Source organism: Rhinoderma darwinii, chromosome 2 (assembly GCF_050947455.1).
Source record: "Rhinoderma darwinii isolate aRhiDar2 chromosome 2, aRhiDar2.hap1, whole genome shotgun sequence".
Classification (NCBI taxonomy): Eukaryota; Metazoa; Chordata; class Amphibia; order Anura; family Rhinodermatidae; genus Rhinoderma; species Rhinoderma darwinii.
Window position 1 is genome coordinate 48,894,837 of NC_134688.1, and position 25,287 is coordinate 48,920,123.

General features: G+C 42.6%; 1 protein-coding gene across 2 annotated transcripts in view; it reads left to right on the forward strand.

The window, feature by feature from the left end:
• The window catches only part of MIPEP (mitochondrial intermediate peptidase), a 123,911-nt gene that overhangs the window by 31,654 nt on the left and 66,970 nt on the right, over positions 1–25,287 (forward strand). For both annotated transcript variants that reach the window (XM_075851623.1, XM_075851622.1), the window contains exons 9-13: positions 217–277; positions 2,205–2,257; positions 22,909–23,062; positions 23,254–23,331; positions 24,290–24,494. In XM_075851623.1, coding sequence (XP_075707738.1) covers positions 217–277; positions 2,205–2,257; positions 22,909–23,062; positions 23,254–23,331; positions 24,290–24,494 — 551 coding nt within the window. The remainder of the gene's footprint in view (positions 1–216; positions 278–2,204; positions 2,258–22,908; positions 23,063–23,253; positions 23,332–24,289; positions 24,495–25,287) is intronic.

Consider the following 25,287-nt stretch of genomic DNA (forward strand, 5'->3'; position numbering starts at 1 on the left):
GCATCCCCCACAATATAAGATATTCATTGATTGATACCGCTCTTCGTTTTATGCTCCGTAGACTCAAGATCTGCTGGATTTCCTCATTACACTATCTTTTTGTTGGGTATTACATCATCCAAACACAATACTTGTAGGTTGCTAAACTATGACCTGTTGTGCTACATATTTTACATTATTTGTTCTATGTGGACCTATTGCATTTTTTTTCCTCAGAACATTGAAAGATTTTGAAATGATGCTCGGAATGAAAATGAAGCTGAACCCCATGAATCCGGTAAGGAGGATTTTATTCTTTCTTCACTCTGAAGTTTGCAATGACATGTTTGTTGTTAAGTCCATGTTGTACCAGTCCTTTCATGCTGTTATGTCCCTAACTTCCAGCTGTAGTGATTACGTTTCATACCTAAGTAGTAGGAGACTATAAATTAAAGGGGTCTTCCAAAAATATATAAAGCAATAATAAAATAATCTATTTTGTGGTACACCTTTACAATAATGTGTTTTGCAAACTACCCCCTATTTACCCGGCGACACAATAACCTGACGTTCACGGGGCCACCACAGTCTGAGACATCACTGATGGATAAATAAACATTTGCTCCCTGAATCTCCAACTTGTGTCTCTCTAGCTGTTGTACAATTCCTAAACAGCTTGGTGGGAGTTGTAATTTTGCAGCACTTGGAGAGCGATTGCTTTACAGCCATAGATTATCATGTCTCTGCATAGAGAGAGGCATGAGAGGAAGGCTACTCACTGTGACAGGGAGAACTGAGAGGGAGGATCACTCTGTGTGACTGGGTGACAGAAAAAGAAGCCCCAAAAGGACCTGAATGGCTGACAATGGTAGTTGTTAGGCTATGTTCACACGGGGTATTTTGCCGAGTTTTTTGACGCGGAAACCGCGTCGCAAAACTCAGCAAAAACGGCCCGAGAACGCCTCCCATTGATTTCAATGGGAGGCGTCGGCGTCTTTTTCCCGCGAGCAGTAAAACTGCCTCGCGGGAAAAAGAAGCGACATGCCCTATCTTCGGGCGCTTCCGCCTCTAACCTCCCATTGACTTCAATGGGAGGCAGGAGAAAGCGTATTTCTCGCTGTTTTATGCCCGCGGCGCTCAATGGCCGCGGGCGAAAAACGGCGCGATAATCGCCGCGAAAATCGGCGTGCAGGGAGAGGAATATCTGCCTCAAAGTTCCAAACGGAATTTTGAGGCAGATATTCCTCCCCCAAAATACTCCGTGTGAACATAGCCTTAGACAGCAACTTCCTGCCCCAGAAACTGAATGCAGCAGAAGTCTGGAGCACAAACACATGAGCTTACAATAGAAAGAGCGCACACATTTACTGCATGTAAGGATTCAGGAGTATTGTCAATTATCTACGTACGAACTTATGATGCTAAAAGGGGTTGTCTGGGCATATGGCGGTTTTTTATACCAATGACCTATCCGCAGGATAAGTCATCGATATATGATTGGTGGGGTACCGACACCCAGACCCCACACTGATCAGCTGCCTCCGGCACTGGAAGTTTTCCAGTGGCCGGTTCCGGAAGCAGATGGCTCCGATCATTCTTTAGCGGCCGTGCTGCATCATGGCAGCTCTGCTCCTATTCAAGTGTATAGGAGCAGAGCCGCAGTACTGCAGCACGGCCACTATACAGTGGTCGGAGCCATCTGCTTCCGGCACCAACCACTGCATAACTTACGGTGCTGGAGGCAGCTGGAACCGATCATATACTGACCCCCACCGATCATATACTGATGACGTATCCTGCGGATAGGTCATCAGTATGAAAAACCGCCCCGTGCCCAGACAACCCCTCTAAGTATTTCTAATAAACTGGCACATTAGTTGCCACTTGTATGCCAAATGATTTAGATTTTACTGTAAATTTCGATTTAAAAACACACTGTGACAGATTTATTAATACTGTCCTAAAAATGTTAAAACTAAAATAGACTGGCAGAAACTATGCCAAATTTATTACAGTGTTGCACATTGTATGATAAATGTGACGCAAATCACTAGACATGTCAGACACATCTTTTTTTACACCACTATTTTGTGCCCAAAAAAGATGCACGCTGTGAATATGGAGTTTTTTGCACCATTGTTTCTTTTTGTTCAGAAATTTTGATTATTAATCTGCAATAAATATCTATTCCTAATATGTCTGCATGTGATATGTTTTTCCATTAGGAATTGATGCCATGGGATCCCCCTTTTTATGCTGGTGTTTTACGTGCAGAAAAGTAAGTTGGACTTATGCAAGTCTCTCGCTTCAAAAGAAGGGAGCACAAAACTGTATTAGATCTACAAATAAACTATTTTTAACTACACACTCATTACACTTAAAGAGGCTCTGTCACCAGATTTTGCAACCCCTATCTGCTATTGCAGCAGATAGGCGCTGCAATGTAGATACGAGTAACGTTTTTATTTTTAAAAAACGAGCATTTTTGGCCAAGTTATGACCATTTTTGTAGTTATGCAAATGAGGCTTGCAAAAGTCCAAGTGGGTGTGTTTAAAAGTACAAGTCCAAGTGGGTGTGTATTATGTGCGTACATCGGGGCGTTTTTAATACTTTCACTAGCTGGGCGCTGTGAAGAGAAGTAACATCCTCTTCTCTTCAGAACGCCCAGCTTCTGACAGTGCAGATCTGTGACGTCACTCACAGGTCCTGCATCGTGACGGCCACATCGGCACCAGAGGCTTCAGTTGATTCTGCAGCAGCATCAGCGTTTGCAGGTAAGTCGATGTAGCTACTTACCTGCAAACGCTGATGCTGCTGCAGAATCAACTGAAGCCTCTGGTACCGATGTGTCCCCGCTCGTCCGACACGATGCAGGACCTGTAAGTGACGTCACAGCGTGATCTGGCAGAAGCTGGGCTTTCTGAAGAGAAGTGGATGATACTTCTCATCAGAACGCCCAGCTAGTAAAAGTATTAAAAACGCCCCGATGTACGCACATAATACACGCCCACTTGGACTTTTACTTTTAAACACGCCCACTTGGACTTTTGCAAGCCTCATTTGCATAACTACAAAAATGGTCATAACTTGGCCAAAAATGCTCGTTTTTTAAAAATAAAAACGTTACTGTAATCTACATTGCAGCGCCTATCTGCTGCAATAGCAGATAGGGGTTGCAAAATCTGGTGACAGAGCCTCTTTAAGCTCCCTCCAAGAATATCTAATAAGTGATCAAAAAGTCGAATGCACCACGAAATGGTGTGAATATTTTTTTCTTGGTTTTTAGTACATCATATAGTACAATGAATGGTTAAATACTACAGCTGGTGCCACAATAAATGGGCTAAAATAGGTTCTATGGGTTTCCGCCATGGTGTCCATCGTGTTACGGGACAAAATAGCGCAGCATGCTCCGCTATTTTTTTATATAATTGGTGACGGAGGCCTCTAATGCAGATGTGAGCAGAACCATAACATGTCGTTTTTACCGCACGGAGAAAGACGTAAAAATGAAACCCAAAAACAATGGAGAAATCAGGTTTTTTTTCCATCCATTATATATTTGGATGGGTATTACCCCCGTACAATTTATATATAATATATGTCGGAGTAACTCACACTAGGTGTACACCACCGATTGTCAATATATGATTGAAGGAACAGGGGGAGTAGGAAAAGTAGTGTGTTTCATAGATGTAAAAAATAAAAAATACTTTATTATTAAATTGTTATTAAAAACAATGTTGGATGTAATTTACGTTGCGCCAAAGTCCCCTAGATTGGCACAATATGACAAATTATGTCTAAATTAAATTGCTCCAATTCTATAGTAGTATATTGATATAGACGACTGACCTCTCAGTGTTGGTGAGAAAACAGTCAATTGCAAGCAAAAAATTATTATTAAGGTTCCTCCAACGGGCTGTAGATAAAGCCCAGCGATGGGGAAACCCCTACATCAATCTTGCTGCAATGGGTTCAATGTACATGCATATAACTGCATAGATTGCATGCACAAATATCCTGTGTGAGCAGACACGACACAGCAGAGTCGAAACCGCAGCGTGCCAGCAACTACACAGGAGTAGGAAAGGAACAAGCCACAACAAGTGACAGCACTGTTGAATTGCCTAGATAGTGACCTGTGAATGATGTATCAGCAAATACTCTGCCCTGTCAGGCAGTCAATGACTTGCGAATCACAGCTTGTGTGTTATCATGTATGTGTATCTCAGCATAGCAGAGTTGAAACTGCTATGCTGTGACAGCTCTGCAAGGGGGAGTAACAGATCGGCCGTGCTCCCGGACGGGCGGCCACACAGGCAGTGTGCCTGAACAACGAGCACCAGTGCCTTGCAGGGGTGAGTACTCTGCCTGTCAGGCAGTTAGTATACTGAAGCACAGTTTCTTTATTATTTATTATGTAAGTTGAGCTGCCAGGTCATTCACACACACGTGGTGAGGGCTGGGGGAAGGAGAGCCGCTATCAGCTGTCTGTGTACGGACTTTACTCACACACAGCTCGGCTCCGTTCCCCTGTGCAGAGCAAACTAAGTCAGCTGCCCAGCGTGCAGCCTCGGCAGGCCATTGTCCCTAACTAAAGCAGATATTCTGCAGGGTAGATGGTGAATAGAACTGCTAGTAGGCAGTACGGAGCAATATTAAGCACTTCCGGCTTCTTCCAGGGGAAGTACCGGCGAAACGCGCGTCGGGTGTTCTTTTAATACCACTGTCAATGTTGGATGCTTAATATTGCTCCGTACTGCCTACTAGCAGTTCTATTCACCATCTACCCTGCAGAATATCTGCTTTAGTTAGGGACAATGGCCTGCCGAGGCTGCACGCTGGGCAGCTGACTTAGTTTGCTCTGCACAGGGGAACGGAGCCGAGCTGTGTGTGAGTAAAGTCCGTACACAGACAGCTGATAGCGGCTCTCCTTCCCCCAGCCCTCACCACGTGTGTGTGAATGACCTGGCAGCTCAACTTACATAATAAATAATAAAGAAACTGTGCTTCAGTATACTAACTGCCTGACAGGCAGAGTACTCACCCCTGCAAGGCACTGGTGCTCGTTGTTCAGGCACACTGCCTGTGTGGCCGCCCGTCCGGGAGCACGGCCGATCTGTTACTCCCCCTTGCAGAGCTGTCACAGCATAGCAGTTTCAACTCTGCTATGCTGAGATACACATACATGATAACACACAAGCTGTGATTCGCAAGTCATTGACTGCCTGACAGTTACATAGTTACATAGTTACATAGTTAGTACGGCTGAAAAAAGACACATGTCCATCAAGTTCAACCAAGGGAAGGGAAAAGGGAAGGAAAAATTTCTACACATAGGAGCTAATATTTTTTTGTTCTAGGAAATTATCTAACCCTTTTTTAAAGCCATCTACTGTCCCTGCTGTGACCAGCTCCTGCGGTAGGCTATTCCATAAATTCACAGTTCTCACTGTAAAGAAGCCTTGTCGCCTCTGCAGCTTGAACCTTTTTTTCTCCAGACGGAGGGAGTGCCCCCTTGTTTTTTGAGGGGGTTTTACAAGGAACAGGATTTCACCATATTTTTTGTATGTGCCATTAATATATTTATATAAGTTAATCATGTCCCCCCTTAGTCGTCTTTTTTCAAGGCTAAATAGGTTTAATTCTTTCAATCTTTCCTCATAACTTAAATTCTCCATGCCCCTTATTAGCTTCGTTGCTCTTCTTTGTATTTTTTCCAACTCCAGGGCATCCTTTCTATGAACTGGAGCCCAGAACTGAACTGCATATTCTAGATGAGGCCTCACTAATGCTTTGTAAAGTGGTAATATTACATCCCTGTCCCGCGAGTCCATGCCTCTTTTAATACACGACAATATCCTGCTGGCCTTTGAAGCAGCTGATTGACACTGCATGCTGTTATTGAGTTTATGATTTACAAGTACACCCAGATCCTTCTCAACAAGTGAATCCGCCAGTGTAGCGCCCCCTAGGACATATGATGCATGCAGGTTGTTGGTACCAAGATGCATAACTTTACATTTATCTACGTTAAACTTCATTTGCCAAGTGGATGCCCAAACACTTAGTTTGTTTAAATCTGCCTGTAATTCATGAACATCTTCCATAGTCTGAACTATATTACATAGCTTGGTGTCATCTGCAAAAATAGAAATAGTGCTATTAATCCCATCCTCTATATCATTAATAAATAAGTTGAATAATAGTGGTCCCAGCACTGAACCCTGGGGTACACCACTTATAACCGGGGACCATTCAGAGAAGGAATCATTGACCACAACCCTCTGGATACGGTCCTTGAGCCAATTCTCAATCCAATTACAAACTATATTTTCTAAACCTATAGTCCTTAATTTACCCATTAGGCGTCTATGGGGGACAGTGTCAAATGCCTTTGCAAAGTCCAAAAACACTAAATCCACAGCGGCCCCTCTGTCTAGACTTCTGCTCACCTCTTCATAAAAACAGATTAGGTTGGTTTGACAGCTTCTGTCCTTAGTAAAACCGTGCTGGCTGTCACTTATAATGCTATTTATTGTCACATAATCCTGTATATAGTCCCTCAATAGCCCCTCAAACATTTTCCCCACGATGGATGTTAAGCTTACTGGTCTATAATTACCCGGGGAAGACCTAGAGCCCTTTTTGAAAATAGGCACCACATTTGCCCTGCGCCAGTCCCTTGGCACTATACCAGTCACTAGAGATTCTCTGAATATTATGAAAAGGGGGACAGAAATAACTGAACTAAGCTCTTTAAGAATTCTAGGGTGTAACCCATCTGGTCCCGGAGCCTTGTGCACATTTATTTTATTTAATTTAGCTTGGACCATCTCTACATTCATCCAATTCAGTATATCAACTGATATATTAACAGCACTGGCACCGGCTACATCAGCTGCTCTTTCTTCTGTTGTATATACAGAGCGGAAGAACCCATTTAGTAACTCTGCCTTCTCTTGATCCCCTGTGATCAACTCCCCATTACCATTATCTAGGGGTCCTACATGTTCAGACCTTGGCTTTTTTGCATTTATATGCTTGAAGAATTTTTTAGGATTTGTTTTACTATCCTTGGCCACCTGCCTTTCATTTTGTATTTTTGCTAATTTTATTACATTTTTACAGATTTTATTAAGCTCTTTATATTTTACAAAGGCTACAGCTGTACCCTCAGATTTGTATTTTTTAAATGCCCTTTTTTTGTCATGTATTGCCCCTTTCACAGAAGGTGTAAGCCATGTGGGGTTTAATTTGAGTCGTTTATACTTATTACCTGTAGGAATAAATTTTGCACTATAATAACTCAAAGTAGATGTGAAAATCTCCCATTTATCATTTGTTCCATTATTTGACATTAGTTCTTCCCAGTCTATATCCTGAATTGCAGCCCTCATCCTGGGGAAATTGGCTTTCTTAAAATTAAATGTTTTTGCCCTCCCAGCCTGCGTTTGTTTTTTACAGTATAGGTAAAATGTAACTATATTATGATCACTGTTACCGAGGTTTTCACGAACATTGACATTCCCAACAAGATCTGCATTATTAGAAATGACCAGATCCAACAGAGCTTCACTTCTAGTCGGGTCTTCCACAAACTGGCCCATAAAATTTTCCTGCAACAGGTTGAGGAAATGTCTCCCCTTTGCAGTTGAAGCCGAACCATGACACCAATTAATATCCCGGAAATTAAAATCTCCCATTATCACTACAGTACCCGCCTGTGCAGCCCGCTCCATCTGTTTATATATCTGACCTTCCATCTCCTCAGTTATATTGGGGGGTCTATAGATTACACCAAAAGTAATTTTTTCAGTGTTTACCTCCCTTTCTAGTTCCACCCACAAGGTTTCAACCTCCTCACAATATTCACCCACTATTGTCTCTTTCACGCTCGCCTTCATATCATTTCTCACATACAGACATACACCACCACCTTTCCTATTTGTCCTGTCTTTACGAAAAAGTGTAAAACCCTGTAGATTTACAGCCCAGTCATGTGAAGAGTCCAGCCATGTTTCAGCAACACCAACTATATCTATATTTTCTTCCAGTATCAAGGCCTCCAGCTCCCCCATTTTGCTTGCTAGACTTCTGGCATTTGTGAACATACACTTTAACTTGCCTGTCAGTTTTTCACTTTTATTATCAGAAATGTGATTTGACATTAATCGGTCCTTTTTATTTACACTGATGTTTTGTAACGAAAGGATCTCCTTATCTTGTTGTCTAGTCCTCTCCCCACATTCTGTTTCTCCCCCCACCAATATAGTCTGACCCCTCTCTAACCTGGCTACCCCTTTTTTTTCTACATTGACCTCCCTCCTCAGCCCTAGTTTAAATACTCCGCCACCCCAGCTAGAATTCTCTCCCCCAGCACAGCGGACCCCCTTCCATTTAGGTGCAAATCATCTGCAGAATACAGTTTGTACCCCAATGAAAAGTCAGCCCAGTGCTCTAGGAACCCAAATCCTTCTCCTCTACACCAAGACTTCAGCCATGCATTTAACTCCCTAAGCTCCCGCTGTCTTTCCTGTGATGCGCATGGCACAGGCAGTATTCCTGAGAATACAACCTTGGAGGTCCTTCCCTTCAGCTTGTAGCCTAGTTCTTTAAAATTATTCTTAAGGCTCCTCCACCTACCATTTATTCTGTCGTTGGTACCGACATGGACCACGACAGCTGGATCATCACCAGCCCCTCCCAGCAATTTGTCCACCCGTTCCACCACATGCCGAACCCTGGCACCAGGGAGACAGCAAACCATTCGGTTGAGGCGGTCTTGGCGACAAATTATTCTATCCGTCTTCCTGATTATAGAATCCCCTACAACTATCAATTGTCTTGGCTTGCCTGCATTACCATCCCGCCGACTACTAGCTGGGCTGTTCTCCCGGCTGTTAGGGAGATCAGTATCCACTAGGGCTGCCTTTTCTGAGACTGACACCCTCGCATCATCACCCAACCTGGCAATTTTGCTTGGAATGCCAGAAACCGGATCGGCCTTCCTTGTCTTTGACCCCTTTCTACTGCCCCTAACTACATTAACCCAGCTACTTACCTGATCCTGCTCACCCATGTCTTCACCCTCCAGACCTACCCCACTAACTGCATGCTCTGTGAGCAGCAAGCTCCGCTCAAAATTGTCTATCCTCCTCAGTGTTGCATTCTGCTCCTCCAGATCTCTAATACGAGCTTCCAGGTGAACAACATGCTCACATCTGCCACAGAGATATTCACCCTGGAACTCCGGCTCCAGTCGTGTATACATATGACAAACTGTGCACTGAAGAAAACCTCCAATCTTGCTATCCATTATCCAAGTTACACCAAAACAGCGAACAATTGTCAAAGAAAAAGAAGAGTACTTACTGGGGCTTCAACTCCTCTTTTCAACTCCGGTTTTAGAACTCCACTTAGTATTTGCTGATACATCATTCACAGGTCACTATCTAGGCAATTCAACAGTGCTGTCACTTGTTGTGGCTTGTTCCTTTCCTACTCCTGTGTAGTTGCTGGCACGCTGCGGTTTCGACTCTGCTGTGTCGTGTCTGCTCACACAGGATATTTGTGCATGCAATCTATGCAGTTATATGCATGTACATTGAACCCATTGCAGCAAGATTGATGTAGGGGTTTCCCCATCGCTGGGCTTTATCTACAGCCCGTTGGAGGAACGTTAATAATAATTTTTTGCTTGCAATTGACTGTTTTCTCACCAACACTGAGAGGTCAGTCGTCTATATCAATATACTACTATAGAATTGGAGCAATTTAATTTAGACATAATTTGTCATATTGTGCCAATCTAGGGGACTTTGGCGCAACGTAAATTACATCCAACATTGTTTTTAATAACAATTTAATAATAAAGTATTTTTTATTTTTTACATCTATGAAACACACTACTTTTCCTACTCCCCCTGTTCCTTCAATCATATTTTTTTCCATCCACCCCACAAAGAATAATTTTTCTAGTTTTTCAGTATATCATATGGTACAATAAATGGTTAAATACTACAACTCGTCCAGCCCTTCGTTATACAGCTGTGTTGATGGAAATATAAAATAGTTATGGCTTTAAGAAGGCAGGGAGGGAAAAACGAAGAGTGGATTCGGCGGGAAGGGCTTATTAACAGCATTGTTTATAGAATTGTTTTTGTTTTAACCACTTCACGCCCAACATAAATCTAGTAAATCTACGGTTGGTCAATGAATGAATCATGTCATTGCCTGGTGCCCTGTATGGCGACAGCCGCTGGGTATTCAATATATGCACTCCAAATAGCATTAGTACTGCTGGGTAGGTACGGTTCAAAAACTGACCCCCCATATGTAATCAAATAGGCAGCTCCATAAAATGTATCAAAACACAGAAAAGGAGAAGAGCTTATAGCCAGGAATATATATAAAAAGTAGAAATTTTATTAACATATATAGACAGTTTTTAAAACAATGAAATTGTGTATAATATAATACAAGGACAAGACCCTAGTAAAAAGGTTAGGGAGCGATTATCAACATTGCTAATATACAGACTGGGTTAGCTATACTACCACAGATCACATCCTGTCATATGTTCAAAATGTAAGATTCCTATATGGAAAGTAAGTGAAAAGTTGAAAAGGATGTACCAAATCTATGTTGAGTCTAGAACAGTGAACAGGGTTCAAACCATCTTAGTCAGGTGTTAGTACAGAGATAAGTAGACAATAGCTCACCCATAATATAATGTAGTTGAAGTCCGATAAATGCTCCAGCACAAAAGCCCCAACGCGCGTTTCGCTGTCAAATTGCTTCCTCAGGGGGAGATTGTTTTAAAAACTGTTTGTCTATATATGTTAATAAAATGTCTACTTTTTATATATATTCCTGGCTATAAGCTCTTCTCCTTTTCTGTGTTTTGAGCCGCTGGGTATTGTAAGCTCTAAAATGTTAAGAATAAGGGCCTGTTCACATCACCGTTCGCTTTCCGTTTTGGGGTTCCGTCGGAGGTTTCCGTCGGGTGAACCCTGCAACGGATAGTGAAAGTGAAAGCACAGCTTCCGTTTCAGTCACCATTGATCTCAATGGTGACGGAAACATCGCTAATTGTTTCCGTTCGTCACCATTCCGGCAGGTTTCCGGTTTTCCGATGGAATCAATAGCGCAGTCTACTCGATTCGGAAAACCGGAAACCTGCTGGAATGGTGACGAACAGAAACCATTAGCGATGTTTCCGTCGCCATTGATATCAATGGTGACTGAAACGGAAGCTGTGCTTTCACTTTCCGTTGCGGGGTTCAGCCGAAGGAAACCTCAGACGGAACCCCGGAACGGAAATAAACGGTGATGTGAGCAGGCCCTTAGGCTGTATTTTCCCATGTAACTGGGGCTGCTGTTTTTGCTGTAGTGCATCTGATAATATTATTTGCACCTCTATATTTCCTAAAAAACAGCATTAGGGTAAGACCGCACATAGCGACCGCCATTCAGCCACATTGCGGCCAAATACAACATTAACATGCGTTTTTCAAATGCTTGTTAATGCCCGTGTGGTGTTTGCAGTTTACCTGCTAAAACTGTGGATATTCACAAGTAATAAGACCGTGCCAATTTGCGGTATATCCGTGTTTTTTTTTGCAGCACTTCAGCCAAATTGCGGCCAATACGTAACAGGACCCCTAAAAAATGTAAATGATTTAATTGAGCACTTACCAGAGTCACACACGCACAATAAGACGGCGTTGGTGATGATAAAAAAAATGGTGACGTGCACTTTTTGAGGCTTCAGCAACGTTATGTTGAAATAATGAAATTCTTGTGATTGACATCAAGCACTTGATAACATCTGCTTTTCTTCTTCTGAACTGATGTACCGGAAGGAATCTGGATTCCATTGGCATCTTTTTTCATTGTACTTGGTTTCGAACAGCAGAGGGCGCCAGTATTTCAGTATAGAAATATAGTGAAAAATAAACGGACTAGGATAATTGAGCAAAAATAATGGGAATAGAAGTATTGATAGGAGTAGTGTCACATAGTAACTACTTAAGTATTTTTATTTTCCATTATTTGTATAGCACCAACATAATCTGCAGTGCACTCACTGGCAAAAGCTGGTCTAATGGTGATCGCCACTTTCTATAGCATACCGGCCATGTGCTTAAATATGAACATTTATCAGACTGACTTATACAATGTGTCATTACATTATGCTTTCCTGTCCGATCTGTAACATGCACTGCGGGAAGGGCTCATATAAACAATGGCGGTCAAAGTTTTCCTCATACTTTAAACATACGATACCTAAATTGGCGCTTGTTTATATCTCCCCAAGCAGGCAATGTTATGGACGCAGAGGTCACCTGATACGTCACGCAACTGCCGCTGTTATTGTTTATATGCGCCCACAGCACATGTTACCTATCGGGCAGGGGAAGCATTACTTTATGACACTTTGTATGAGTAAGTCTTATAAGTTTTTATTTAAGGCAGGTATGTTTTAGGGAGTGGCCGACCCCTTTAACATGCTAATAAAATAACTGGCAGCAAATATAGTGTAAAATGACGATGTTCCAGTACATCTCACAATATGGATAAAGAAGTGTTAAAAGGGTTGTCCCAGAAATAATGGAAAAAAAGAAAATCAACAGAATAATTTGTGCATGACAATCTCTTTCTAACAAAGCCAGAACCAGCCCTGTATCTTACATGGATCTAGAGATCTCCCCATTGTAGGGCTGGGCGATTATGACCTAAATCAAAATCACGATTAATTGAACATGTAACCTCCATTATGATTAATGAATGATTATTTAGGCCACGCCCATTTTTGCATGCTACGCCGTTGAATTAATATTTATCCCCTGAGCATGCTGTATACTACTGTATATAATATACCCCCTGACACTGCCCCCACACAGAATAATGCCCCATAGATGCCACCACACAGTATAATGCCCCCATAGCAGCCCCCACACAGTATAATGCCCCATAGCAGCCCCCACACAGTATAATGCCCCTATAACTGCCCTCCACACAGTATAATGCCCCCATAGCTGCCACCACACAGTATAATGCCCCCATAGCAGCCCCCACATAGTATAATGCCCCATAGCAGCCCCACACATTATAATGCCCCTATAACTGCCCTCCACACAGTATAATGCCCCCATAGCTGCCACCACACAGTATAATGCCCCCATAGCAGCCCCCACATAGTATAATGCCCCATAGGAGCCCCACACAGTATAATGCCCCTATAACTGCCCTCCACACAGTATAATGCCCCTATAACTGCCCTCCACACAGTATAATGCCCCCATAGCAGCCCCACACAGTATAATGCCCTCATAGCTGCCCAGACACAGCACCAATAGTGCCTAATAAAATACATACTCACCTAACCCCGTTCAAACGACGAGTGGAGGAGATCCCTCTGCTCCTCCGTTCTGTGTGGTTCGGCGCGGACAGGCGCAATGACATCACTGCCTCGCGCCTGTCTGCACCAAGCCGTGAGCCTCCAGCGATACATAGTGAATGGTAGAGCAGTGACCTTACGGCTCCCTGTTCTACCATTGGACTCATCTGTATCTATGTCCTGAGGACACAGATACAGTTGAAACCGGGGATAAAAAAAAATAATAATTGAAGAAACCGAAATGCGCAAGATGACGTTGGTTAATTGCACTGAATTTCGATCGAGTTTTGTTTTTTAGATTAATTGCCCAGCCCTACCCCATTCAATTGCTCTGCTAGATTTTCTTCAGGCTGGCGGCTCAGGGGCGTGTCCTTTCTGCTGCAGCTCCTCCCCCTCCCTGTCATAGCTTGTATAGGCTGATTGTTCTGTTTCACTGCTTCTGCCTCCTCTCTAGGAGAAGCTTTACAATTGCCCCCATTACATGTTTTTAGAGGTAGAGCCCAGCCCAATATAAGTGAAGAAGAGGGAGAGCCTGCAGCTTACACACTTTGAGAGGATGAGCAGGAGAGCAGAGAGCTCAACGCTGTATGTAAGCAGTGCTGTATGCCGGCTCTCTCTTCATCTAAGCAAACTGCTGGCTTTCTTGTGTGTTTCTTACTGAATAAGTCTCCATTCACACTACAAGCTGTAACTGAATAAAAGCTTCTTCTCTACTTCTTTGATGAATACCTATAACTGTACATGTGGACCTGTCACACATCCAAAAAAGGAAAGAATAGAACAACAAGTACACATTTGTACCTTATAATGATCACAATACTTTATTGAAATACACATAAAAACATATTGGCCATCAGGACCTAAAATAGGACAAACAATTAAAATGCATAGATGTGGAGAACACTGAGGCTATGACAAATGAAGTATACTCAGAATGGAACAAGATCAAAAATCTGTAAAAGGTAACACAGAAAGGCATGCTATAGATAAGGGAATCAAAAGACCACAAGTGTGATGCATACGACCATGCCTACACAAGAGAACAAATAATGAACCAAAAACGACTTCTTTACTGACTAGCAGAGGAGGCATTTTCTGTTGGCTGGTGATAGTTGAGTGGAACTGAGCAGGTCTCATTCATCTCAGGAGGACATGAACATTAGTATACAGATTGAACACCAGGGGGCGCCATTATAATAGAGTAAAGGGAATATCTCACAACTGGGGCATTTTAGTTACAAGATAAATGACAAAACTGAGTAAGTATTAATGCTGAATTATATTGCAATAACATTTTATGCTGGGACAACCACTTATATCTTTATTAGAAATGGATTTCCAGTTTGTTACAAAGTGTATATCTTGTTTTTAATCCAAGTTGCAAACAGAATTCGTTATTTGCTATAAATATTACTTGTCGGCTCATCCTGCATACATTTTTCTGAGGCATAACTATCTGGGTGTGTGTTTAGTCTATGTTCACACTGCCGTCAGAGACTTCGTTCTCAGCATAGGCTAATTTGACAAGAAGTATAGCACTGCATTCAGCACTATTCTTCCCATCAAAACATTTTCAATGGGGTCGGTCTGGCGCCGGTGGAATCTGACATACAACGGATATGGCAGAGCATTCTGGCTACCGTTATGAACGGAAGACACAATGCTAAAGTGAACATAGCCTTATATCTGTGTTTGATGAGCATTTATGTGTCAAAACTAACATACTAAACTCTCTCCAACCTGGCGCCTCTGTACATATTTTATTTCTGTAAGTGAATGGAAATTCTTTACACCCAGAGGTTTGAAAACTTTTGTATCCAGTCTAGGCAATCCTCTGTGAGATAAAAAGATCAGCATTACAAATCGCTCCCCTGTCCTGATCATTTGCTACAATGTGTCAGTGTAGTTAAAGTGCAGCTAAACGTTTGACAAACTTCTGACATGTCATAGTGACATGTCAGAAGTTTAGATTGGTGGGGGTCCGAGCACTAAGACCCACCCACCAATCGCTAGAACTAAGCTGCTGAAGCACTCGTGTGAGCGCTCAGCCGCTTCGTGTCTGTTCGGCTTTTTCCAGAAAGCTCATGTATCGGAGTACGGGCTCATAGACTTTCTATTGAGTCCGTACTCCGATACATTTATTTCCGGAAAAAGCCAAACAGAAACGAAGCGGCTGACCGCTCACACGAGGGCTTCAGCTGCTTTGTTCTAGTGATTGGTGGGAGTCTCAGTGCTCGGACCCCCACCCATCCAAACTTCTGACATGTCACTATGACATGTTAGAAGTTTGTCAAACGTTTGATACATTTCAAAAGTGTAGCTAATCTGGAGTACAGGTTGTTTAGCTCAGAGGACTGCTTATGTATACAATTATAGCAAACTCTCAGCAGTCTGCGTTGGGTCTTTACGAAGAATGGAATGTATGTAAACGAGAACATTCCCATTCAATGACAGCAAACAGAGATCTTAGAAACTATGAGAAATGAAAACACACAGTGTTGTAGAAAGTTTTATTCTTTTACGTGAAACTGGAAACCTGCTCTTAATCACCAGATCCCACCTTAAATTGCAACCTCTGCTCATGACTCTCTTTTTTTCGTTTACTTAGTACATCACGCTCTCCATAAGAGCTTCTACTCTACCTCTTCCTTCCTCCACATTCCCTACCAGGTCATTCGATACCATCCTTATTTGTAAACCCAACTTAAAAACTCAGCTCTTTCTTCTTAAAGAGGCTCTGTCACCGCATTATAAGTGGCCTATATTGTACATGATGTGATCGGCGCTATAATGTAGATAACAGCAGTGTTTTTTATTTAGAAAAACGATCATTTTTGACAGAGTTATGACCTACATTAGCTTTATGCTAATGACTTTCTTAATGGACAACTGGGCGTGTTTTACTTTTTGACCAAGTGGGCATTGTGGAGAGAAGTGCATGACGCTGACCAATCAGTGACCAATCAGCGTCATACACTTCACTCCATTCATTTACACAGCACATGGGGATATAGCTATATCGCTATGTGCAGCCACATAAACACACTATAACGTTACTCATGTGTCATGACAATGAATATACATTACCTCCAGTCAGGACGTCTTATCTATTCATTCTCCTGACCACTTCTGTAGCGTCTCTGTGATTTACAGCACAGCAGGCGTAGTCTCGCGAGATTACGCTATAAGCTGTCATTCACAGCAAGATCTCGCTGTGCTGTGCTGTAGTCTCACACAGATGCTACAGAAGTGGTCAGGAGAATGAATACACATCCCGTCCTGGCTGGAGGTAATGTATATTCATTGTCATGACACATGAGTAGCGTTATAGTGTGTTTATGTGACTGCACATAGCGATATAGCTATATTGCTATGTGCAGAGTAAATAAAAATGGAGAGAAGTGTATAACGCTGATTGGTCACTGATTGGTCAGCGTCATACACTTCTCTCCACAACGCCCACTTGGCCATATAGTAAAACACACCCAGTTGTCCATTGAGAAACTCATTAGCATAAAGCTAATATGGGTCATAACTCTGTAATCTACATTACAGCGCCGATCACATTATGTATAATGTGGTGACAGAGCCTCTTTAACTTTCTTTCTGTAGTTATTCTGGCACTTATCACTTTCACAACCTAATAGTGGACACACAACTGCTTAAAGTGATAGCCTCATCAGATCGGAGCCACTATGGCGATCAACCGGGGGAAGCCAGCCAGACAATTCTGTAGCATTACATGATGGCCGTTCAGATGAAGGGCTGCCCATGTAATAGATAAATGGCTAGTGTTTGCCAGACCTGGAGCCCCTCTTACAGAGAAGGTCTCCGTTCTTACTCATAGAGGTGGGTCCTGAGCAAGCACCGCCTGTCTATTATGTACATGCTCTCACCAGCTTTGTACCACATTGTATAGAGCCAAAGAAGGCAATGGTGCCATATAAAGGATAGATCTCTCTACTATATTTAGTCCGCTTCCCCCTCCTGTTGCAGTTATCTGGTACCTGGGGCACAATGAGTAACCTATAATGAGAACATGAGTCATGGAGGAGTTACACAGCTCTGATTCTTCTCCGCATGTCATTTTCACTAACTATTCTAGCTTCAAGCCTCTAATCCTGTAAGTGCATGTTCAAGAAAATCTGGAAGCAGACAGGCAAGGTCAGCGACAGCGCAGTCATAGCAGCGATACAGTAATTGCTTCGTCTTGGGAAAGCTCAGGGCCATACACGAAAATATGTTCCAACTAGTATTTGGAAAGCAGCAAAGGTAATGGAAATCTCCTGGTGATGTGGTGTTTTCACCTGTGAGTTATAGAAAGGATATTGCTTCTCTGTCTTCCCCCTCCGCTACGGTTATAACCGGAGGCTGTTCACAGTAGTCATTTTTATATCGTTTTTCTTCGTCATTTGGACCATTAAACCTTTAATTTCAAGGAATTTTTGGACATTTTTCACCTCTGGCAGTCAGGACAATTTTCACACTTATAATTAAAACCTAAATTACAAAATAAACAATTATACTAAACCCCCATACCTATATATTTTCTGAAATAAGCCACCTGGCACATTATACGCACCGCCACCGTCATGCAATTTTGTGTCAGTGTAATTTTTCATAAAGTGTGCATACACATTTATATTGGTGGCTAATGGAAATTAAAAAAAGTAACAACCAATAAAAATACACGGATTACACACCTTAGGGCTTATACGACCACAAAAAAATGTATCTAAGTGTTCACTTTAACATCTGCATTGTTTCTGTTTTTGCTCAGCATTGGTCCGTATGTACATATTTTGCGGATTAATTGCATCTGTATGCCTTCCATAGTTCACGGTTCGCAAAAAATAAAAAGGGAAGGAGTTAAAATTGTCATCAACTGGCCCCAACCCACAGGAAACACCCTGCTTCCCCTTCATTCCTTTTACCTGCTTAGTACTATGAATTACCAACACACTTGTAGCGGAGGTTCACAGTATTGCACCGTTACAAGTGTGTCGGCAATTCAGAGTATGGAGTAGGTAAGGAATGAAGGAGAAGCAGTGCTTGCACGAGCGCTGTGGCCCCTTCAAAACAGCTGATCGGCGTAGGTGTGTCGATTCGGACCCCCACCAATCAGATATTGATGGCCTATTCTAAGTATAGACAATCAATTTATGAGTTGCATTAGCATCACAAGAACATGGCAGCAAAAGTCAATGAGGGCATTTACTTACCAATTTTATGCCACTGTGCGTGGTTCCCTCGTTCCCAATGTTTCGCTAATATTTATTTTGCTATCTGCATCTTTTCCGTACCAGTCTGACCGAGTCTCCCATAACCCGGGACGGTCATGCCCCATAGTAATGAGCTTCTCAATATCCATGATGGGAAAATCTGTCCACCCAGGCGTCACCTGGCAACGAAGTCGCAAAAAACTGTGGTCTGTTTTTTTTAATGGACCTATACAGTAGAATGGTCGAGACCTATACAGTAGAATGGTCGAGACCTATACAGTAGAATGGTCGAGACCTATCCACAAAAACCTACAGGGACCTGCCTTGAGTTTTGCAGATCGGACCAAAAAAAAAATCAAATGTGTTAATGGCTGCTTACAAATGAAAGGATCAGTGTGCTATCCATTCGAAAAACGGATAGCACACTGAGAAAATTAACTGATTTGTGCTTGAGCCCCTTAGGCCTTATTCACATCAACGTATTTCCTGTACGTGTGCTGTCCGTATTTAACAACTGACAGCACACTGACCCTTACAAGTTAATGGGGCTATTTACACATCCGTTTTTTTTCTTGAAACGTCTGTCCGTTCCAACATGTCCTATTCTGGTATGTTTTTGCGGACCAGACTCCCCCATTGATGTCTATAGGTGTGTGAAAAAATAAAATGGACAGCACAAGGACGACTGTTTTCTCTGTCAAAACGACAGAAATCATGACAGGAACCCATTAAAGTCAATGGGTTCCGCTGGGCGCCGTTGGTGTCCGTCGTGCAACGGATCCGGCACCTCTGTTTTTATCATTCTGCTCCTATAACAGAGAAGAACAACGGAGAAAACGAACACAGATGTCAACCTAGCCTAAGGATGCAGTGTTTTTTTTTTATTTTTTAAAACTACGAGGGTTTTTTTTTGTGGGATGAGTTCATAGTGGGCTAACTAACTTAAATGCACCTAAGGGGTTAAGCGACCAGGATGAGAGTTATCTCCAATCCTATTTGTTGCAGTGGAATGTCTGCGGAAAATAAATGGCGAGCTGATAAATGCGATCTCAAACATCGTCCAAACTACACAACCACTTTGAAAAGGGGAGTAAAATTTAATGTGAAAATTTATTCTCTTTGTAGATCATGAGCTTTGGTGTGGAGAATTCACAAGGTTCCTAATGGACTCCAGCCTGAGCCTTGAACTTTCATAGTGGCTTTCTTTAAAGTTATAGGTTCACATGTGATGGACCTATACTAATATTTTAAAGAATTGCAGGAGCGACCTGGTAATAGAGCAGCACAGGGAATTAAACGTTCATTCTACCTTTATGCGTTCTACTAATTCATAGGGAAAGGGTGGGAAATTGTAATTCCCTGAAGCCAAGAAGCTCCGACTTGCAAGATAAGTGATTTTGATAGTAAGAATGTACAGTCTATAGTCATCACAGCACATGAAAAGAGTGAGGCTGTTTCTGGAGAAAAAGAAATGACCCTTTGTTTTCTAATTCTGGACAGCCCCTTGAAGTAAACACACTGTTTACACTGTTTTATGCTAATGCATGGACTGAGGGGGCGGGGCATGACACAGACATTCTCTCCTTGGTCTTTTTTGAACCCCTGTGTCATGCACCACTCCTATTGGTCCTGCACTAGGTATCAGTTTTACGGGAATGTTCCTTTGAACAGGCAATACTGAAGATTTTCTATTCAGAAAAGAGTAGATGGCCATAATTATTGTAGCAGTGCTTTTGTCAGAGTTGTATGAAATCTGGCGGGAATTAAGAATTTGGACTTTGACATGCCATGTCTAGGAGATGAGCAAGATGTGTTGGGGATCCCGAATAGTAGAGATGGAGGAAGATAGAGCTGGAGAGTTGTTCGGTCTACAGCTATATAATTTGTATGAACAGCAGCATTATCATTGGACTCATTTCCTACAGGATAATGATGGCAGTCCCAACCCACCTTACATAGGACGATCTCTAGTCATGCACCACAACTGATGCACGAAGACCATATTCACATGTCAGAATTTTTTTAGCCTAGAAAAACCACAGCAGAAATTATCCAGTAACTAATAGTCTGGTTTTTGAGGCATGTTCTCCGCTAAGGCCATTTACTTGAATAAGGCTGAGCTGCAATACCAGACACAGCCTATAGACAAGGGTGGCACTGTTTCAGGGGGAACAGACTATTTTTCTGTTCTCATACAAGTCCTGATAGGCCACCGCCTCACAAGTGTCAACAAGCGCTTCCTCTGCTATGTGAAGATGCCGGCCCTGCCGCCAAGCGTTAAACTAGTGTGTCATTTCCATGTTAACATGTCGAGCAGAGATAATTGAAGTCTCAGTTTCTACCATAAAATGAATTTCCCAACATTAAAGTTTTTCCCACACAGATGTTGCCCGTATTTCATTCTTCTTGCTTTTACGTTTTACCAAACAGCTTGAGTAGTAACCCAGATTCTCCTCAACCCCTCCCCCCATTATATAAAACCGGCGTTGACTAAATTCATATGTTTGCCTTTTAAGTTTGCTTGACCTTTTGTGATTGTCGACTTCTGCACTCACAAGATCGGGAGGGGTGAATAGATCTATTTTCCTGGCAGCAGCTGAAAAGAACAAGATTTGCAAGAAGCAGATGTCAAACATCTTGTGGTTTCTTTAAAAAAAAAATTTTTGCCAACCAGAAGCTTATGTAACAGGCCGGCTGTAATTTTTATGACAATCGGCGAGATCCTTCTATTACGGGGACTGAGAGTTGGCCTTCCAATGGCAACTTAATGAAAGGCACATGAGTCACATTAGCTCAGTGAGAGAGAAAACACTTTTGAAGTGATGCGATGGATGGGATATTCTGCTGGAACGATCACAGTAACAACATTTCACGCTAAAAGAAATGACCTGGAAATAATTTTTTTCATCCAGCAAAACTTTAGGGTTTTCTAACATTCTGGAGTTCTTGATCAGTATTAATGCAATATCTTATATATTTGTCTGTTGTCTTATAGCGGTAGGATTTCAGAGGTCATAGATGTGCTCTGTGTATATACAGCCTCTATGGATGCGCTCTGTGTATATACAGTCTCTATGGATGCGCTCTGTGTATATACAGCCTCTATGGATGCGCTCTGTGTATATACAGCCACTATGGATGCACTCTGTGTATATACAGCCTCTATGGATGCGCTCCGTGTATATACAGTCTCTATGGATGCGCTCTGTGTATATACAGCCTCTATGGATGCGCTCTGTGTATATACAGCCACTATGGATGCACTCTGTGTATATACAGCCTCGATGGATGCACTCTGTGTATATACAGTCTCTATGGATGCGCTCTGTGTATATACAGCCTCTATGGATGCGCTCTGTGCATATACAGCCTCTATGGATGCGCTCTGTGTATATACAGCCACTATGGATGCACTCTGTATATACAGCCTCTATGGATGCACTCTGTGTATATACAGCCTCTATGGATGCGCTCCGTGTATATACAGCCTCTATGGATGCACTCTGTGTATATACAGTCTCTATGGATGCACTCTGTGTATATACAGCCACTATGAACGGGATCTGCGTATATACGGTTTCTATGGATGCGCTCTGTGTATATACAGCCTCTATGAATGCGCTCTGTGTATATACAGTCTATGGATGCACTCTGTGTATATACAGCCTCTATGGATGCACTCTGTGTATATACAGCCTCTATGGATGCACTCTGTGTATACACAGCCTCTGTAGGTGTGCAAAGTGTATGTAGCCTCTGTGGGTGCGCTCGGTGTGGGCAGTTTCTAGGGGGGGTGTGCTCAGTGTGGGCAGCTTCTGTGCGTATGCTCGGTGTGGGCAGTCTCTAGGGGGTGCCCTCAGTGTGGGCAGCTTCTGTGGGTGTGCTCGGTGTGGGTAGCCTCTAGGGGAACGATTACAGGGGGGTGCGCCTGTTGTGGGAAGCCTGTAGGGCTTTGTGTGCGCAACTTCTAGGGTGTGTGCTCTAAGCTATAGGTGCAGCTCGTACATAATATATAGCCTGCACATTTGGGCAACTGAATTTGAACAATAAAAAATAGGAACTTGCAAATCTTTCCCTGATTCTTTTGTAAAACGGTAGGACTGCGTTCAGAAATCCTGTGGAAGTCTTTAGATTGGCTAGTCACCACCTTCGTTGGCATTGGTATTGAGTCGGATAAAGTTACTATATTGTTTTTGTATTGGCACAGATGGAAATATTATTGAAGATGATTACTAAATGCCGTGCTCCTGTTCCTAGATTCTATAAACATTCTGTTTTTATTTTTATGTTTCTTTTAGGTATAATATAGAGCCCAGTTTGTACTCTCCATTTTTCTCCCTTGGTGCCTGCATGGAAGGATTAAATTCACTTTTCAGCCAGCTTCTTGGCATTTCTCTGTATTCTGAGCAGCCGGAGAAAGGAGAGGTGTGGTCAGAGGACGTCCGAAAACTGGTAATTCTTCTAACAGTCATATGAACCACGTAGAGGGACCCCCCCCCCCCCTTTTAGTGCCTACATGACTACTTACAAGTGCTTACATGGCTTCTATTGGCCTCCATTTGTGGTGTAGTAGCACCTCACCGACAGATTCAGATTCTTTTCTCAAGACAATTCCTTACTCTTGTTTTTTTTCCTTCTGCTAGGCCGTTGTACATGAAACTGAAGGTCTTTTGGGTTATATTTATTGTGACTTTTTTCAACGCGCAGAAAAACCTCCTCAGGTAAGTCATGTGAAAGCCACACAAAACCTGTCGATTCTGAGGTGACCTTAGTTAAAAGGATGTAACAATAGATGTTAATGCCATTCAATCGCTAGGATATGCCATCAATGCCTGATAGAGGTCTGACCTCTAGGATCACCACCAAACCCTATAACTAAGGTGCCGCAGTTCTAGGTAAAGCAAAGCAAATTGAAGCTGTGCAGAAACGACAACCCCGTGTTACAGTGCCTGATCGGCAGTAACACTGTGTCAGAGAGAAGCCATGTTTTAGACATTGATGCCAGCTGAAATGTAATCAGACATTGATGGCATATTCTAGCGCAGGACTCGATACAAGCCTATCGCTTCGGCAACTAGCTAATTTGCCCTGGTGACAAGGTTTTTGCCTCCTGCCCTTTTTTCGTTCACCTGCTGGATGTTTCCACCCAGTGCTGAATGCATGGAGCTGCATTCTGTCAGTGACAGCATCCAGCTCCATGTCTCTGGCCAGTTCTGGCCAGACACCGTTTGTCCCGGGCAGAGAGAGCACATTGTGGCAATTGCTCCCCAACTAGGTTTCATGGACCCGCCCTACAACACATTGGAGCTGGCTCTAAGACTTAGCTAGGATTTGTCCAGGCCTGTTCTAGCGATAAGCTATAAATGTCTATTGTCAGAAGCCCCTTCAGGTCTCACTCGTACAAGCACTGTGGCCCCTTCAAAACAGCTGATCGATGGGGGTGCCGGGAGTCGGACCACGACCGATGAGATATTGATGGCCTATCCTGAGGATCATAGACCTTTTTTTTCTCAGATCTCAGAGGTGGAACCGCCACCTGTCAGGGTATAATATGTGATTGTTGGTCTTGTACTTCGGTTTAGCTCTGCCATCCTTTATTCAATTTCAATAAACTTGACAGATTTCTAATGACAGCAGCAGTATTATGTATTTATGATTTGTTTTGTCGGGCTACAACAGGACTGCCATTTCACGATACGTGGGGGTAGACTTAAAGAAGACGGAGATTATCAGCTACCTGTGGTAGTTCTAATGTTGAATTTCCCCCAATCCACAAAGAACTCGCCAACGCTGCTAACCCCGGGTATGATGGAGAATCTGTTCCATGAAATGGGACATGCTATGCATTCTATGTTGGGGAGGACACGCTACCAACACGTGACTGGTAAGTGCAGTCTGGACTTATACACATTTCCTTTAGGCCTTGTTCACACAGAGCAGTTTTGAAGCAGTTATTGATAGTTTTTGCTTTGGTTTTTATATTATTTTATACGTTTTGTCACCCCAGTATCGACTCCATTGACTGCCGTTGACTCAAAGCACAAAAAAATGGGGACTGAAAACCTGCAATCCGTGCAGATTTAAAAAAGAAAGTATATTATATTAGAATGTTTCTTTATTTTACAAATGCAAAATAACAGTTTTTCTTTTCGTTGGACAACCCCTTTAAGGCTGTGCTTAGTGTTTTTAGACCCAGCCGTTTTTTCCCAGCATTGGCATTCTGGCAATCACATGATTAGTCACATGACCCGACTGCTGCCTCTATGTTGTGCCCAGCGCTCAGAGGAGACAGAAGCAATGAAAACCGCTTTTGTCTCCTCTCCTGGGTGTCTAGCAGAGTAGCACAGGTTTAAGGACCAGGAGTGCTGACGTTATTTTATAAAATTAGAGAAAAAAATGTGCTAGAGATAGATCCTTTATTGGTCCACAGAGACTTAAATTATTTGTAGAGAACTTATAGGGCTGTCTGTTTCAGAAAACAAATTTTCTAGGAAATTCTGCGTTAATAGAGGGGATGCCCTTCTATGGACCTTTATATATAGCTATAGAGAGAGTCTCTTGGTCTGGAGGACCAGACATGTCTGTGCATTATATGGACAGCCCATTTATTTAAATGGGAACAATGTAATGCTTCTTTTTACCTATGATGGCGCTGTTGGGCAATTGAATACTTATTG